General features: G+C 46.5%; 1 protein-coding gene across 1 annotated transcript in view; it reads right to left on the reverse strand.

Moving 5' to 3' along the window:
* TMEM132C (transmembrane protein 132C) overlaps positions 1 to 16,227 on the reverse strand; it is a gene marked incomplete at its 5' end in the record, with an annotated part of 383,597 nt that extends 367,370 nt beyond the window's left edge. The window contains one exon of the mRNA XM_082641029.1: positions 16,143 to 16,227. Coding sequence (XP_082497155.1) covers positions 16,143 to 16,227 — 85 coding nt within the window. The remainder of the gene's footprint in view (positions 1 to 16,142) is intronic.
* Positions 16,228 to 16,593: the final 366 nt, after the last annotated feature.

A 16,593-nucleotide genomic window follows, 5' to 3' on the forward strand; every position in this document is an offset into this window, starting at 1 on the left:
CTATGTCCTAAAGATCAGACACAGGGGGACATAAACCTCATCTAAGGAGGCAGGAGGACACTACGGAGAACAGTATGGAGGTTCCTCAAAAAAACTAAAAATAGAGTTGCCATATGATCCAGCAATCTCACTCCTGAGCATATATCTGGACAAAACTCTAATTCAGAAAGATCGTGCACCCCTATGTTCACAGCGGCACTATTCACAATGGCCAAGACATGTAAACAACCTAAATGTCCATCAACAGAGGAATGGATAAAGAAGATGTGGTATATACATACCATGGAATACTGCTCAGCCATAAAAAAGAAGGAAAGAATGCCGTTTGCAGCAACGTGGATGCAACTAGAGATGATCATACTAAGTGAAGTCAGTCGGAAAGAGAAAGACAAATACCATATCATATCGCTTACATGTGGAATTGAAAATAGGACACAAATGAACTAATCTACGAAACAGAAACAGACGCTCAGACATAGAGAACAGACTTGTGGTTGCCGGGGCGAGGGGAGTGGGGGAGGGATGGATTGGGAGTTTGGGATGAGCAGATGCAAAGTATTATATAGAGAATGGATAAACAACAAGGTCCTATTGTACAGCACAGGGAACTATATTCAGTATCCTGTGATAAGCCATCATGGAAAAGAATGTGAAAAAGAATGTATACCTATGTATCACTGAATCACTTTGCTGTACAGCAGAAATTAACACAACACTGTCAATCAACTGTACTTTAATAAAATAAATTATAAAAAATAAGGAGGCAGGAGGAGAAGTGTTCCTGACCCCAGGGAGAGCAGGAGCCTTGCACAGAGGACTCCATACAGGAGGCAGAGGCACAGGGAGCAGGTGGGGAGTAAATACTCCAGCCTCGCTCTCTGTCTGCCCTCCAACCTCCTACAAGTGCCCTCATTGGCCAACCTAAGACGGCACACCACAGGCACAGGAAGTGCCCCCTGACGAGGTCAGCCTTCCAGGGCTCAGAGCAGGATGGAGAGTGTGTCTGCAATGTGGGCAAATGGGAAAAGAAAAGCCAGATATACAATAGTCCATGGGACCCTTTACAGTAACTCTGTGAGATACGCTTTCCTGGTCCCATTGCACAGATCCAGAAACTGAGTCTCTGTGGGATTAAATAACACGCCCATATCTACACAATGGAGCAGAAATCTGACTCAGGCTCGTGTGAACCCCAAGCTTTATTCTTGCCCCTCAATTAGGAGTTATCAGGTGAGGCTGAGGCCCTGATGTGCTGAACCAAGCTCCGTCTGGATCCTATCTTTGTCTCTCCAAGCAGTACTCGGGCCCATCTGCTGCATCCATCTCTTTTTTGTCTCTGATGTTGAAGAGATGGATGGGTTGACAGGAGAGTGATAAACGATGCCTGCTTATCCTTGTTTCAGGCGAGTGTGACACAAACTCAATTAGGAAAACACATCTTCAGGGCTGCTTCCTGTTCATACATACTAGCTCAGGTGGATGTCTGAGCAGGAAAGAGAGACAACTTGTTTGCCCGACTTTTCTCTGTCTTCCCTTCCTGTGTCGCTCACACTCCTAAATCTGGAGATGTAGGAATGTTTACTGGGTTTTTTAATGGCCCCAATCGTGCACGCTTTTTCTGGGGGCAGCACCCCAATTGTCCTCTGCACCCCACTGTCAGCCCTTGCAAACTCCTCCCACAGCTCCCAGACAGGATAATTAGGGCACATTGTCTTGTCCAGACCAGGTCAACTGGTTCAGACATGGCACGTGAAGCAAACAGAGCCAAGGAGACACAGTAGGACCTTTCCTGTGTTCATCGGGTATCGTGTAAAGGATAGCTGATCTTGGCTCCACAAGGGTGGGAGCCTGGGACTGCCAAGACCCACTGCATAGAACCTAAAAATGAAGCCAACACCATAATAGGCAAAGCAAAGAACTGAAGAAAAAAACCTCTGATGTCATAATTGAGCACCTGGATCAAGCCATAACTGATGACTAATTTTAGTGTAATTTCATCACCCCCACAAGACATCTTGTACCCATCTGCAGTCACTTTTCATTATTTCTGTAATTTACTCAGTTGTTAAGAGAAAGTCCTAATCAAGGGTGTTTTTCACTGTTTACTGTGAAATTCTAGTCTCTGTTTTAAGCTGATTTCTTTCATGTGGTCATTTCTGGGAACTTATTATCTGCAAAGCAGGGGGCCCTCCTTTCTCTCACCTGAAAGGAAGAGGCAGAGAGTACAGAGAAGGATGGCCACTTAGAAATAAAGTCAGTGACTTGAAAATGTTGCCTCTGGCCAGCTCATTTGAGCATCACACTATTACGAACATTCTCGCCTCCAATCCAAGGGACAATTTCCGGGAGTGACTGATGGAGAAAAGGAATAGTGGTGGATTCTATTCTCAGTCAGGGACCCTTGATAAAATGATGTCCGTCTAAAGACTTCCAGCACATCAAACTTACCTCCCCATTTTTCTGCACTATCGAGATGTAAGAGATGAGCTTGGGGTGAAAGACAGATACTATGAGAAGACAAAGACAGAATTAAATCATGTATTCATTTATTCATTCACTCATTCACCAAGTATTAAGGGCCTCATATGTGCCAGGCACTGGGGCTGATGAGCAAAAGAGATATGTACAATAGTGAACAAAAGAGAAAAGAAGTTCTGTTCTCATGGAGCTTAAATTCTAGGGGCGAGGAAGATGGCTAGCCAAATAAGGGAAATCTATGGGTTATCAGGTGGTGATAAGTGCAAAGAGAAACACAACAGAAAAGGGGACTAGAGAGTGCCATAATGAAGAAGAGTAGATGGTGTAGACAAAGGGAAATGGCTCCAGTAGATACCTACATGTTACCCCACAGCAGGCATGTGCAAAGGCCCTGAGGTGAGAGCCCAGTGGGGTGGTGAGAACCAGCAAGGCGGCCAGTGGGACTGGAACAGAGTGTGCGTGTGAGGGTGTGGGGGTTGAGATGAGGTCAGAAGGATGCTGGGGGTCAGAGTTCACATTGCACCTGTAGATCACTGAATACACTGTGGCTTCAGCTCTAAATATGATGGGAGCCTCTGGAGGGTTCTGAGCAGAGGACAACATGACCTGACTGATGGTCAGGAGGGGTCTGAATGGGGCACCTCCCCAATCAAGGTGCAGCTGGTGTGTGCTGAGGATGGAGGACATGGTGGGCCTCCTCCTGGGTTATTAAAGTAAGGACTGTCTCTACAGGATTCGAAGTAACGGGATAAGAAACTGATAGCACCACACCCTTTAGCACCCTGTGTGTTTGCAGGAGAGGAGCTCAAGACATGAGAGAGAGAGAGAATAAAATCCCCCAGATCAAGGACTCCTCGACCACTGAGAAGGGCTAAGAAGCTGATATTTGCAGACTTCCTGCGTCTGTGAACGAGAGAGTGAACCGCAGGACTCCTTCCAGCCAACCTCCCAGCCAAAGTAGACACCTCCTGTCACTGATGGTCTGGGGAGGTGTCCAAGGGCCAGGCCACAGCCGGGGAGATGACTGACCCATAGTGGGGACAGGAGCATGACAGAGGAAAACGTTGAGTTTGAAAGCAGATGAGAAAAGTCTGCTCTGTGAGTCCATTCACTGGCTACAATTAAAAATGGAAACTAAAGAGAATGGTGACCCGAGGCTGTGTGGTGACCCGAGGCTGTGTGCTGACCCAAAAGATTTACATGAACTGGAGAAAAGCATGCATCGCCACTTAGGGGGCAGGAGAGATGAAACAGAGCTGGGGCAGAACAGACACACCTAAATGGAGACATCTCCCAGGATTTTTTTTCTCATAAATGAAGACGGCAGAGCGGGAAGCCTTTTAGGGTTGCCTCCTACGGCTGAGGCATTAGAATCTGACCGGCTTTAGGAACTCAACCCTCACGCAGGAGGGAAGGTCTCATGTGCAAGACAACCAGTGGCAGAAGATGTTACTGATGCAGCAACTAGACCATGGCTGGTACTAGAGGAATTCTTTTTTTAATCTTAATTGAACTATAGTAGATTTATAATGTGGTAGTTTCACGTGTACAACAAAGTGATTCAGTCATGTATGGAAAGATAGATATATAGATTCTTTTTCAGATTCTTTTCCATTATAGGTCATTACAGGATAGTAAGTAGAGTTCCCTGTGCTATACAGTAGGTCCTTGTTGGTTCTCTATTTTATATAGAGTAGTGTGTATCTGCTAATCCCAAACTCCTAATTTATCCCTCCCCTGTCTTCCCCTTTGGTAACCATAAGTCTGTTCTCTATGTCTGTGAGTCTGTTTGTTTCGTACATAAGTTCATCTGTGTCATATTTTAGATTCCACATATGTGTTATCATGTGGTATTTGTCTTTCTCTTTTTTTTTTTTTTTTTTTTTTTTTTTTTGCAGTACACGGGCCTCTCACTGTTGTGCCTCTCCCATTGCAGAGCACAGGCTCCGGACGCGAAGGCTCAGCGGCCATGGCTCAGGGGCCCAGCCGCTCGGGGGCATGTGGAATCTTCCCGGACCGGGGCACGAACCCGTGTCCCCTGCATCGGCAGGCAGACTCTCAACCACTGCGCCACCAGAGAAGCCCTGTCTTTCTCTTTCTGACTTACTTCACTTAGTGTGATCATCTCTAGGTCCATCCATGTTGCTGCAAATGGCATTCTTGTGTTCTATTTTATGGCTGAGTAGAATTCTATTGTATATGTGTACCACATCTTCTTTATCCATTCCGATGGACACTTAGGTTGCTTCCATGTCCTGGCTATTGTAAATAGAGCTGCTATGGAGGGATGTTGGATGGAGGAACAATGAATGAAAGGAGGAGAGCCAAAGCAGACAGAAACTAGAGAAAGCCCCCCAGAACCAAAGGTGCGCTGGGAGGTGGATGTCCTTGACTTAGCTGTTGATGCAGACAGCAGAAGAAGCAAGCTGACCTTACTGTGAACTGCTCCAAGAGCTTTAACTATACATGTAAGAAGCAGCCATCCAACTGGCCTTTGGTTTCCTTCATTTTGTTCTTTGGTTGGTTGGATAGGGTCCTCCTGCCTGCCTGGCGTCCATTCCTTTTCATCTGACAAAGCCCGATTTGTCTTTGGACGCCACACCTTCTGCACTCTCTGTCCTAGTAGTTTGGGTGGAGATGACCTGAGGCTCCCAGATTGGTGTATCCCAGACCTGACCAATCAGAAACTCCATCCCCGCCCCCCAACAGTGACTGGCTCAGGGTTGGGCCAGGGACTCCAGTGACCACCATGAGATTTACACCATCAACTTTTTCTACAAGCATTTGGGAAGTCACTTTATTTTTGTCGGGGTGTGCTGTGTGGATAGAATGTAAACCTTGAGCTGCTGGTGACAATGATGACCACTCAGAAATGAAGCCAACACAAAGAACAGAGCAGACAGAGGTGGAAAGAAACAGTGTCTGGTTACATTGATTGACCCCTGGATCCAGCCGTGCCTGAAGCCTAGCTGGTATTTTTTCAGTTACCTGACCTAATACATTTTTTAGACAACCCCCTCCCATTTTTTAATTTAACTTTTTTTTTTTTTTTTTTTTTTTGCTCTGGTACCATTTGCATAAGCTGAGTTTTTTGGCATTTGCAACTAAAGGGGTCGAGACTAATGAACTGAATTATCTGGTGCCTATTCAAAGGCCATTTCCACTGGGGAGATGGGGAAACCCTGTGTCAGGGCCTCAAACACAACCTCACTGTTTCCAACGGAGACAAAACCATGTTTCCAGAGCCACTTTCTGTTTAAGGTGTGAGATTTTTATTTTTTAATTTTTTTGTAATTTCGGCTTAAAATCATCACTGAGCTGGAACTCCACGATAAGAACAGTACCAGCCTTCTGTTCTGTGTGTGTGCTGGGGGTGGGATGAGTGTCTTAAAGTTCCTCTGTTTATTTTGCAAATAAGAGAATTGCCTCAAAGGACTGCTAATCTACCCCCCATGTGCCAAAGTGGGCAGTGTTATATCCACATTTCTACAGAATCGGAGTCCACAGAGTCGGTGAGGAAATGCGGCAGAAATCAAGCATTATAATTAAGGGGCCAGAGGGACCGATTGAGCAAGAACGATGAAAAGAGTGGCCTGAAGAGTTGGATGAAAAAATTAACCTAAAGGAGGCATGGGAGCTGCTTTGAATGTTTCTGGTGGTTCTGTGACCCCAGAGGGAGAAGGGTTGTTTAAGACAGTATCAAGAGTGTTATGAAACTAAGCCAAATGGAATTAGGTCTAAGCTGTATTTAAGCATGAAGTACATCAAGGGATGTCTCAGAATCTAAACCCCTGGCTCTCTGTTTAGGCTGATAATGAACAGACACCGCACACTCGAGGAGCTTTTCCTATTCCCTGATACTGTCAAATCCACTGTTCTTCTAATTCTTTTCATTTTCTCTGTTTTTTTAAAAAGCATCTATGTGTAGTTTCTATTAGATTTTTTGGGTGATTTTTATTCTCCATGGCTTTGATAACTACACATATAATAACGGCTGTGATTTCTTGACCTTTTACCACATGCCAAATATTACCGTGTGTAATGGGTTGAATGGTGGCCCCCAAAAGATAGGTCCACGTAGAACCTATGGAGGTGGTCTTATTTGGAAACAGTCTTTTCAGATGTAATTAAAGACCTTGGGATGAGGTCATCCTAGATGAGGGTGGGCCCTAAATCAATGGCCAGTGTCCTTGTAAGACAGAAGGGGGAAAGACATGCACAGAAGCCCATGTAAAGATGGAGGGAGACGGGAGGGATGCAGCCACAAGCCAAGGAAGCCAGGAGCCACCAGACGCTGAAAGAGGCAAAGCAGGAACCTCCCCTAGAGTCTTTGGAGAGAGCATGGCCCTGCCTGCATTTGAGTTTGGACTTCTGGATCCAGAACTGGCAGAAAGTAAGTTTCTGTTACATTAAAATACCCAGTTTATGGTAATTTGTTACACCAGCCTCAGGAGGTGAATACACTGTGCTGAGCAGCTATGCCCCTTTTTTTCCTTAAAAGAGCCTCAGAATCCTACAAAGTAGGCTCGCAAGAGCTGTCCTTTCCTCCAAGAATTTTTGCTACACACACACTCTCTCTTGCCTTCCTTTGTAACAGTTCTTCAACCTTTCTCTGGGAGAAATACCCTTCTCCCTTGAATACAAAATGGTGGAACTGTCCATCAGATCGTCTTAATCTTTTCTAGACAGGGATGGGGCTAAGTAACCTGTTCTCATCCCTGGCTACACCTGAGAATCACCTGAAGAGCTTTTAAAAAGTAAAGATGATCAACCCTACCTCTATGCCCACCTCCACTCCACTACTACAAAGATCCTGGCCCAATCGGTTAGGTGTAGAGTCTGGATGTTAGCATTCTTTAAAGCTTCCTGGTGATTCTAAAGTTCAGCCAAGGTTAAGGGAGTCTTTCTCCCCTGAATCTAAAACATGAGCACAGAGATAAAAACAAATAAAATAATTAGAGCCCCTGTATCCCAGCAGTGGTACCCTGAAACCAGACATCCATGATAACTACCAGGACTCTTGAACTGGCAACTTCAGACTTTTAGGAAACTGGTCCCTTAGTGTACCTTCGGGGTCATAAGATCCCAATCCCTTAGTCCTTAGGTTGCCCTGATATGTTTCTGATGCTTCTGACCAATTCATCCAGGAACTGGCAGAACAGATACTCAAAAGTAAGCTTCTGCTTCCATGATACAGGGCATCCTTACTTAATCTGTAAGTGATAGCCCCCCGTGTCACTGACAACATGAAGGGTGTGAGGAAGAAAGAAAAAATATTTTTTGGAAGGGGATTAAGAGGTACAAACTTCCAGCCATAAAATAAATGTCACGGGAATGTACTATACCGTATAGGGAATATAGTCAATACTACTGCAATAACTTTGTATGGTGATAGATAGTTACTAGACGTTTCATGGTGATCAATCCGTAATGTATATAAATGTCCAAACACTATGCTGTACACCTGAAACTAACATAATACTATATGTCAACTATACTTCAATAATAAAAAAATTATGTAGCGATGACATGGTCTTCTACATCAAGTCTTTCAGTTGCTTAGGATCCCAGACATTTGAAAGTGTCAACTTAACACTCTTAATATACCACTAAGGTCATCCTTAATCAAAAAAATTAAAAGAAAAAGAAATGTACACACTTCAGAAGACAAGGACGTACTCACTCTGGGAGATATGTATAACCATCGTCTTGGAAATTTTGCTAATTCAGACTTTGGCTGGGTTGTATTTTACCTTTGTCCTCTCCTTAGAGGCAGTAATTTCTAAATCCCTAACGTGTAGAAACAGTTTTGTTCATCTCAGCATACAGGTAGGAGAGAGAAGCAAGTCCTGCAGAGAAAACGGTTTCAAAGATATCAGAAGTACCCACTAAGAAATAAAGGCAAGCCAATTAAACATAATTGGTATCCTTCTTCAAAGTATATACAAATAATCTCTAAGTGGAAATTCCCTTAGCCATACCCAGGGTGTAAGATGAATGCACTTGAAAAGAATTATATGTAGAGGAAAAAATGTTGGGGATATACTGTTTTAAGGTTCTTACACAACATATAAAGCAGTATGACCTCATTTGAATGCAGGCTTTGATTAATTAAAGATAAATTTTGTAAATCTTAGAGCAATGGCTAAATTTTAAAGAGGTATAAATAATGAGCCAATATGGAGAAAAAATGGAATCATAAAAAATATACTCAGGGCTTCCCTTGTGGTGCAGTGGTTGAGAGTCTGCCTGCCAATGCAGGGGACATGGGTTCGTGTCCCAGTCCAGGAGGATCCCATGTGCCATGGAGCAGCTGGGCCCGTGAGCCATGGCCGCTGAGCCTGCGCGTCCGGAGCCTGTGCTCCGCAACGGGAGAGGCCACAACAGTGAGAGGCCCGCGTACCGCAAAAACAAAAACAAAAACAAACAAACAAACAAAATATATATATATACTCAGTAGGAAAGCAGGCAGAAAAAGAAGGAAAAAGGAGTAAAGAACAGATGGCACATAAAGCGAAAAGCAAGATGATAGATTTTAATATAAACATATCAAAAATTTCATTAAATATAAATGGTCTAAATATAATGATTAAAAGACACAGATTATCAGATTGGATAAATAGGCAAACCCCAACTACATGCTCTCTATAAACAATCTACATAAAATATAAAAACACAAATTGTTTTTTTGAAAAAACAGAAAAAATACTACAATGCAAACATTAATCAAAAGTAAGCTGAGGTGGCTGTATTAATATCAGATGAAACAGACTTCAGAATAAGGAATATTTCCAAGAATGAAGAGGGATATTACATAACGAGAAAGGAGTCAGTTCACCAAGAAGTCATTACAATCCTAAGCGTATATGTACCTAAGACAGTGTTTCAAACACGTAAAGGAAAACTGACAGGACTGAAATGAAAACTAGACAAACCCATAACTTCAACATTTCTGTCGATAACGGACAGAACAAAAAGATTAAAAAATAAGCAGGGATATAAAACACCTGAATATCACTAGAGACATCTGGAGAGTCCTTGTAAACCTTAGGCAAAGATTTTTTTAGATGTGACACCAAAAGCACAATTACTAAGAGAAAAAAACTCAACAAACCAAACTTCATTAAAAAATCCTTTGCTCTTCCCAAGACACATACTGGGAGAATTTCTATAAACACCTATCTGAAAATGGACTTGAATCCATAATATATAAAGTGTCCTCAAAGATCAATAATATGAAAATAACAACCAACAAAAAAACTGGCAAAAGATTTAGACATTCACCAAAGAAGGTATAAGGATGGTAAGTAAGCACAAGAAAGAATGCTCAACATTATAAGTCATAGGATAAAAGTTAAAACTTGAAAGATATACTGCTACACACCTATTAGAAGTGCTACATAAAATCAAACTAAAACAAGGGATAACATTAAGTGGTCCTGAAGATACAAAACAACAGGAACTCTTATACCTTGCTGGTGGGATTGCAAAATGTTTCCATGTTTGAAAAAAGTTTGAAATTTCTGATAAAGTTATGTGTACAGTTACCACACCAGCCAGCAATTCCAGTCCAAGGTATTTACCCAAGAGAAATGAACAAACATTCACTTGAAAACCTGTTTGCGAATACTTATAGTGACATTTTTCATAATGACCCACAAATGGAAGTAATCTAAATGGCTTTCAACTAGGAAATGAATAAACAAACAGTGCTGTATCCATTCACTGTAATATTATGCAGTATTAAAAAGCGATAGACTATTTGTGGTCTTTTTGATTATAGCCGTCTCACAGGTGTGAGGTGATATTGTGGTCTTGATTTGACGAGGAAGGGAACCCTTGATCACCGTAGGAACGTAAATTGGTGCAGCCACTGTGGAAAACAGTATGGAGGTTCCTCAAAAAAACTGAAAATAGAACTACCATATGATCCAGCAATTCCACTCATGGGCATACATCTGAAGAAAATGAAAACACTAATTCGAAAAGACAATGCACCCCAATGTTCACAGCAGCCTTTTTTTTTTTTTTTTTTTTTTTTTTTTGTGGTACACGGGCCTCTCACCGCTGTGGCCTCTCCCACTGTGGAGCACAGGCTCCAGATGCGCAGGCCCAGTGGCCACGGCTCACGGGCCCAGCCGCTCCATGGCATGTGGGATCTTCCCGGACCAGGGCACGAACCCATGTCCCCTGCATCGGCAGGCGGACCCTCAACCACTGAGTCACCAGGGAAGCCCATAGCAGCCATTTTTTTACAATAGCCAAGATATCGAAGCAACCTATGTGTCCATCAACAGATGAATGGATAGAGAAGATGTGGTACATATATACAATGGAATATTACTCAGCCATAAAAAAGAATGAAATTTTGCCATTTTCAATAACATGGATGGACCTGGAGGGTATTATGCTTAGTGAAATAAGTCAGACAGAGAAGGACAAATACTGTATTTTACCACTTACACATGGAATATATAAAATAAAACAGGGACTTCCCTGATGGCACAGTGGTTAAGAATCCACCTGCCAATGCAGGGGACACAGGTTCGAGCCCTGGTCCGGAAGATCCCACACGCCACGGAGCAACTAAGCCCGTGCGTCACAACTACTGAGCCTGCGCTTTAGAGCCCGTGCTCCACAAGAGAAGCCACCGCAATGAGAAGCCCACGCACCTCAATGAAGAGTAGCCTCTGCTCGCCGCAACTAGATAAAGCATGCGCGCAGCAACGAATACCCAACGCAGCCATAAATAAATAAATGTATTAATAAAATAAGATAAAAAATAAAACCAAACTAGTGAATCTAACAACAACAACAAAAAAACAGACTCACAGATATAGAGACCAACTAGTGGTTACCAGTGGGGAGAGGAAAGGGGGAGGGGCAAGACAAGGACAGAGGATTAAGAGGTACAAACTACCATGTATAAAATAAATAAGCTACAAGGATATATTGGGCAGCCCAGGGAATACAGACAATATTTTATAACTATAAATGGAGAATAACCATTAAAATTTTGAATCACTATGTCATATGGTTGAAACATAAGATATTGTAAATCAACTATAGCTCAACTTAAGGAAAAGAACAAAAAGGAATAGACTGTTGATATATAGGTGAATATTAAATGCATCGTGCTAAGTGAAAGACAGAAGATTCAAAAGCTGCATACTGCACCATCCCATTTTTATGGAATTCTGAAAAAGGCAAAACTATAAGGACAGAGAACAAATCAGTGGTTGCCAGGGCCTGTAGGTATAGGGGAGGGGGTGGCTACATAGAAACACCCAGGAATTTGGGGGGTGACGGAAGTGCTCTTTATACCTCAGGTGTGTTTGCGTTTACATGGCCATGTGCGTTCATCAAAATTAAAACTCTATCCTCAGAAGGGTGAATTTTACTGTATGAAAATTACATTAATAAACCTTACTTTTAAACAATGCAGACTGCTGTAGGGAGATATTCTATCCATCAGACTTTCCATTTATTCCATTAATTCAGTAATACCCCCTTTCACTCCAATTAAAATGCCAAAGATTGGTTTTTATTAACCTTGCTTCTCAAGACTATGGATGTTATGAAATATCTAATACATCCAAAGGCTTTGTTTTAACCCCTGCTCATGAAAGTGCTAACTGCTAATATAATTGAGAGTTCTGGGTTCTTCTCTGCCCAATTCTAGCCACATTTGTGATTAAGCTAAGGATGAATATTGAGATAAAGGAGGAAGAGCTGAAGGTGCAAATTCAAATGGCTGGGAAGGGGTCGGCAGGTAAGGGGGGGAAGAGAAGCACTTAATAAACACCCCACCCAGGGGCCGGGGTGGGGGACACCCATGCATAGCTTTGGCACGATGTAGCCTTACAGGCATGCGCACCCGAGGTCGGCAGAGCGCCCACCCTCTTAGGGGAAATTGGAAATCCCAAGTTTTATATGTGAATTCTCCCGATTTGGGGGAGCCTGTTCAGTTTTTTATTTTAAAAAGCTCTGTGGACAGAACAGTGCTTGCGTGCAGGTCATGAAGTTTGCAAGCGCTGGTCTAGAGCCCTGGGTGTAGAGCAAGAGTACTAGGACAGGCCTAGGACGGTGGTTTAACAGAACGGCTTCCGAGAAGCTGAAATCACTTCTAAGAAGCTTCAACGCAGCAGGGAGTTTCAACTTGTGTAGGAAGGGGTGTGTGCCTAATGCAAAGAGTGTGCGTGTACTTCAAGTATAAGGAAAGACAAGGCATGAGCCTTACACGTGCAATCTAAAATATGAAACAAACTAGAGAATATAACAACAACAATAAAGCAGACTCACAGAGAGAGACACACTAGTGGTTACCAGTGGGAAGAGGGTGCACGTGGGAGCCGAGAAGGACCTCCCCCCGCCCCCTCCCCCCCCACAACCTCTTTCTACTCATGACACCACCCCAGCCCCTAAATCCCAAATCAGCAATTCAAAATCCCCAAAGCTCTCACTATCCAAAGGTTTGCTGGCTGGTGTTTAATTCTTTTGGTGACCACGGCTGCTCTAAAGTACAATGAGGCTATCTGGGGACTTGATCCTCTTCTATGTATACACTCACATCTTTCATGCAAAATGACTTATGTGTCCAATTACGGCAGCAACTCCACACCCAGCCTGGGCTGGGTGTTAGACAATATACATGGATGATCCTGGGTCTCTATCTGTCTATCTACCTACCTACCTTCTGAATTGTGAAATATACCTGGCCCCAGACTTCCGAAAAGAGATTTCCGGCCTGTGTGACCTTCCGGGGGGCCCCCTATGTGACTGACAACCATCACTTCACCTCTGACAGCATCTCAGCCTACCACTGCCCTTTCCTCCCCTTTACACGGGGCCAGTTCCTCAACCCATAACTCAACGACACTTCGCGTCATCTACCTCAGCCCAAGACTTAAATCTTAGGAAGACTCCCTTCTTTCGGTGCCCTGGTCTATTTATGGAACCGCCCAAGAACAATGATTCTGTTCCAAACCCTGAGGAATTGCAGAGCCTTAAATCCACAGCTGAACATCAGCTTGCAATTGGTATTAAAAATTGATCAGTGGTTTTGAGGGTTCCAGAAATCGGCACTTAAATCCTTCGGCAAGAACAGCCAGCGATGGATTTTTTTTTTTAAACGACAGTAAAAATTTAAACAAGGGTCAGAAAACTTCCCTCTCTATAAGAAATTCATGGAGCAAACATTTTCTTTACAGAGGTATCTGAGAGGGTGAATGTACTGCTGCTTATGACCACGAGAAACAAAATGAAAAATATTTTGCAGAGCCCTATGCGGTGAAAACTGCCAAGCAAAAGCAGGGAGAGAAAACCCCACCAAATCAAGGTTGCCCTAAGCCAGGGGGAGAGGTGGCTTTGGGGGGAGGGGTGGGGCATCTCCCGCTAACCTCTAACACCCTCACCACTTGCTGTGTAAATAGCGTCTTTAAAACAAAATTCCCAGGCTTCCCTGGAAGCGCAGTGGTTAAGAATCCGCCTGCCAGTGCAGGGGACACGGGTTCAAGCCCTGGTCCGCGAAGATCCCACATGCCGTGGAGCAACTAAGCCGGTGCGCCACAACTACTGAGCCTGCGCTCTAGAGCCCGCGAGCCACAACTACTGAGCCTGCGCGCCTAGAACCTATGTTCCTCAACGAGAAGCCACCGCGATGAGAAGCCCGCAACCAAGAGTAGCCCCCACTCCGCTCGCTGCAACTAGAGAAAAGCCACGCGCAGCAAGGAAGACCCAACGCAGCCAAAAATAAAATAAATAAATAAAATTTAAAATTCCCAATTCCACTTTCCAACAAAATTGCTGTCCCTGGCCTCTTCCACATGGACGTTTCTAATGGCCACTTCTCTAAATCAAAAGTAAAATCCTCTAGATGGTGTGTGGGGAGGAACGTGAGCTTACTTCCCAGAGCACATTCAGCAGAGTTCCAACCTGACTGAATCCTCTCACGGAGGGAGAAAGCCTGATCGGGACTTTCACCCTTCGCTGAAATTAAAACGGCACCACCTGCCTCAGTGAAGTGCTTTCTATCCATTAAGTCACTTAATCATCACAACATCTCTAGCAAGTATTTGGGGAAGGATTTTTTTTTTTTTTGAATGGTCACTTTCCATTTGGGGAAACCGAGTCCTAGAAACGATAGAACCCAGAGCTCACGGCAGAAATAAGTAACCAGATTTTCTAACAGATTTGTCCTCCGGAATAAAACAGAAATATCACACACGCGCGCGTTCCCGTGCGCGCGCGCGCGCGCACACACACACACACACACACACACACACACGCACTCCTGTTTACCTGGAGCTCTTGGGAGAAAGGGACAGTATTTAAAACAGCAATTTTGTCCGGTTGGTGTATCTGGGGACCTGCACCCTTAAGGAAAGCAGATTTTTCTGGAATTCCAGCCGGTGCGCAGTGACTTTTGAAAAGCAAACGCTACTTGGTAACATCAACTGGCAACTTGTCTCTGCGAATGCATTTCTAGCTCAGCCTGAAGAGCTTTAGGCGGGAGAGAGCCGTGATTCTCATCCGGTTGGACTCGGTTTACCCGCTCAGGGCCCGGGGCCGGGGCCGGAGCTGCGACGCAGCGCGAAGGGCACGGACACTTGTGCGCATCTCGGTTTCACCCGATGGCCCCGAGACTCTTACCCCGGCGCAGGCAGCGGAAAAACGGCGCCCCCACCCCTCTCTCCGCGCGCTGACCCGCACCCGGTTCCCAGCCCGGCCTCGGGGCGCGCAGCGGCCGTCCCCAGAGGAGCGGGGCTTCCTCGCGCGGCACCGGCGGCCCACGGGCTCCGAGACCCGTCTCCCCGCCCCTCCCGCCACGGCCCGCGCCCAACACGCACGTAATCAAAACCTGCATAATAATACCAACCTTTCCTGAGTCTTCTGGGCACCAAGCGTTCCCTCCCTGAATTCTCTTAAACCCAAGACAGGGTGATCATTCCATTGCAGAGGTGAGGAGACTGAGGTGGAAGGCCCCCCAGGACCAGGCTGCTGGGAAGCCCAGGTCTGATTCCGACTTGCAGCCCCAGCTCTCCCACCCGCGCCATCACCCTTACGCGCTCCTAGACCACACAGGACCTCGGCGGGGCGCCTGGAGGGGGTCCCGGGTTTCTCCCGAGCTGAGGTCCCCGGGAGTTGCGCATTCCTTCGCGGGCCAACGCCGGCCCGCGGGACCCCATGGCGGGGGAAACGGGGCACAAAGGGCCCGGTCCGCCCTCGTGGGTCACAAGTCCCAGTCCGACCGAGCTGGGGAGGGGGACGCCAGGCTGCGGGGGAAGAAGGCGCAAAGAACTCCGCTGCCCGCTCCCGGGCCCCCGGCTCCACGTCGTGGCCGTGCCGGGTTGCGCTAAGTCTTCACGCAACTCGGGGACGGTGAACACACACAGTGTCCCTCAGCCACGCCCCCTCTTCACCCCGGGAAGCACCCCGAACCCTGAGATATTGGGTCAGCCAATTTCGCCCCAATCACACGGACGCGGCGCCCAACGGGGCTCGCCCATCTAGGGAAGGGGCCGCTCCGCGCCTGGGAGCCAGCGCCCTCACCCAGGTCCCCGCAACACCCTCACCCTTCGGCTCCCACCGCCCGGGCTCCTGGGGACCGTGGGGAACTTCTCGAGCGCCGGCGCGACCGACGCCCCCCGCCCCCGGCCTCTTACCTCTGCCCAGCAGCGCGGCCAGCACCAGGCTCAGCGCCCGGCACAGCGGCGCCACCCGCCCGGCGGCCGCGCCCTCGGAGCGCATCCTGCGTCCCGGCAGCTCAGGCTGCCCGCCGCCCGCCGGGGGCGCAGGGCCCGCTCGTGGCCCCCGCCGGCTGTCCCATGCCCCGGGGCCACCCCCGGCAGCGAGTTGGCCGGCCGGGCGGCGGAGCCGGTGTTCACGCCCCGCCCCTGCCGGGTGCACGCCGCTACGCCTGCGGATCCCGCGGAGGCTCGCGCTCTGGCCGGGACAACTTTTCTTCAGCCGCCGCGGCAGCCGCGGCCCGTCCCGCCCCCAGGGCCTCCCACTCGGTCCCGCCCACTCGGAGCCCGCCCCCCCCAGCCCCGCCCCCCAGCCCCGCCCCGGGCCGCAGGCTGCTGGAGGATGCCGGGGAGAAAGTGCGCGGGTCCC

This window comes from Mesoplodon mirus, assembly GCF_964341445.2.
Source record: "Mesoplodon mirus genome assembly, chromosome: 13".
Lineage (NCBI taxonomy): Eukaryota > Metazoa > Chordata > Mammalia > Artiodactyla > Ziphiidae > Mesoplodon > Mesoplodon mirus.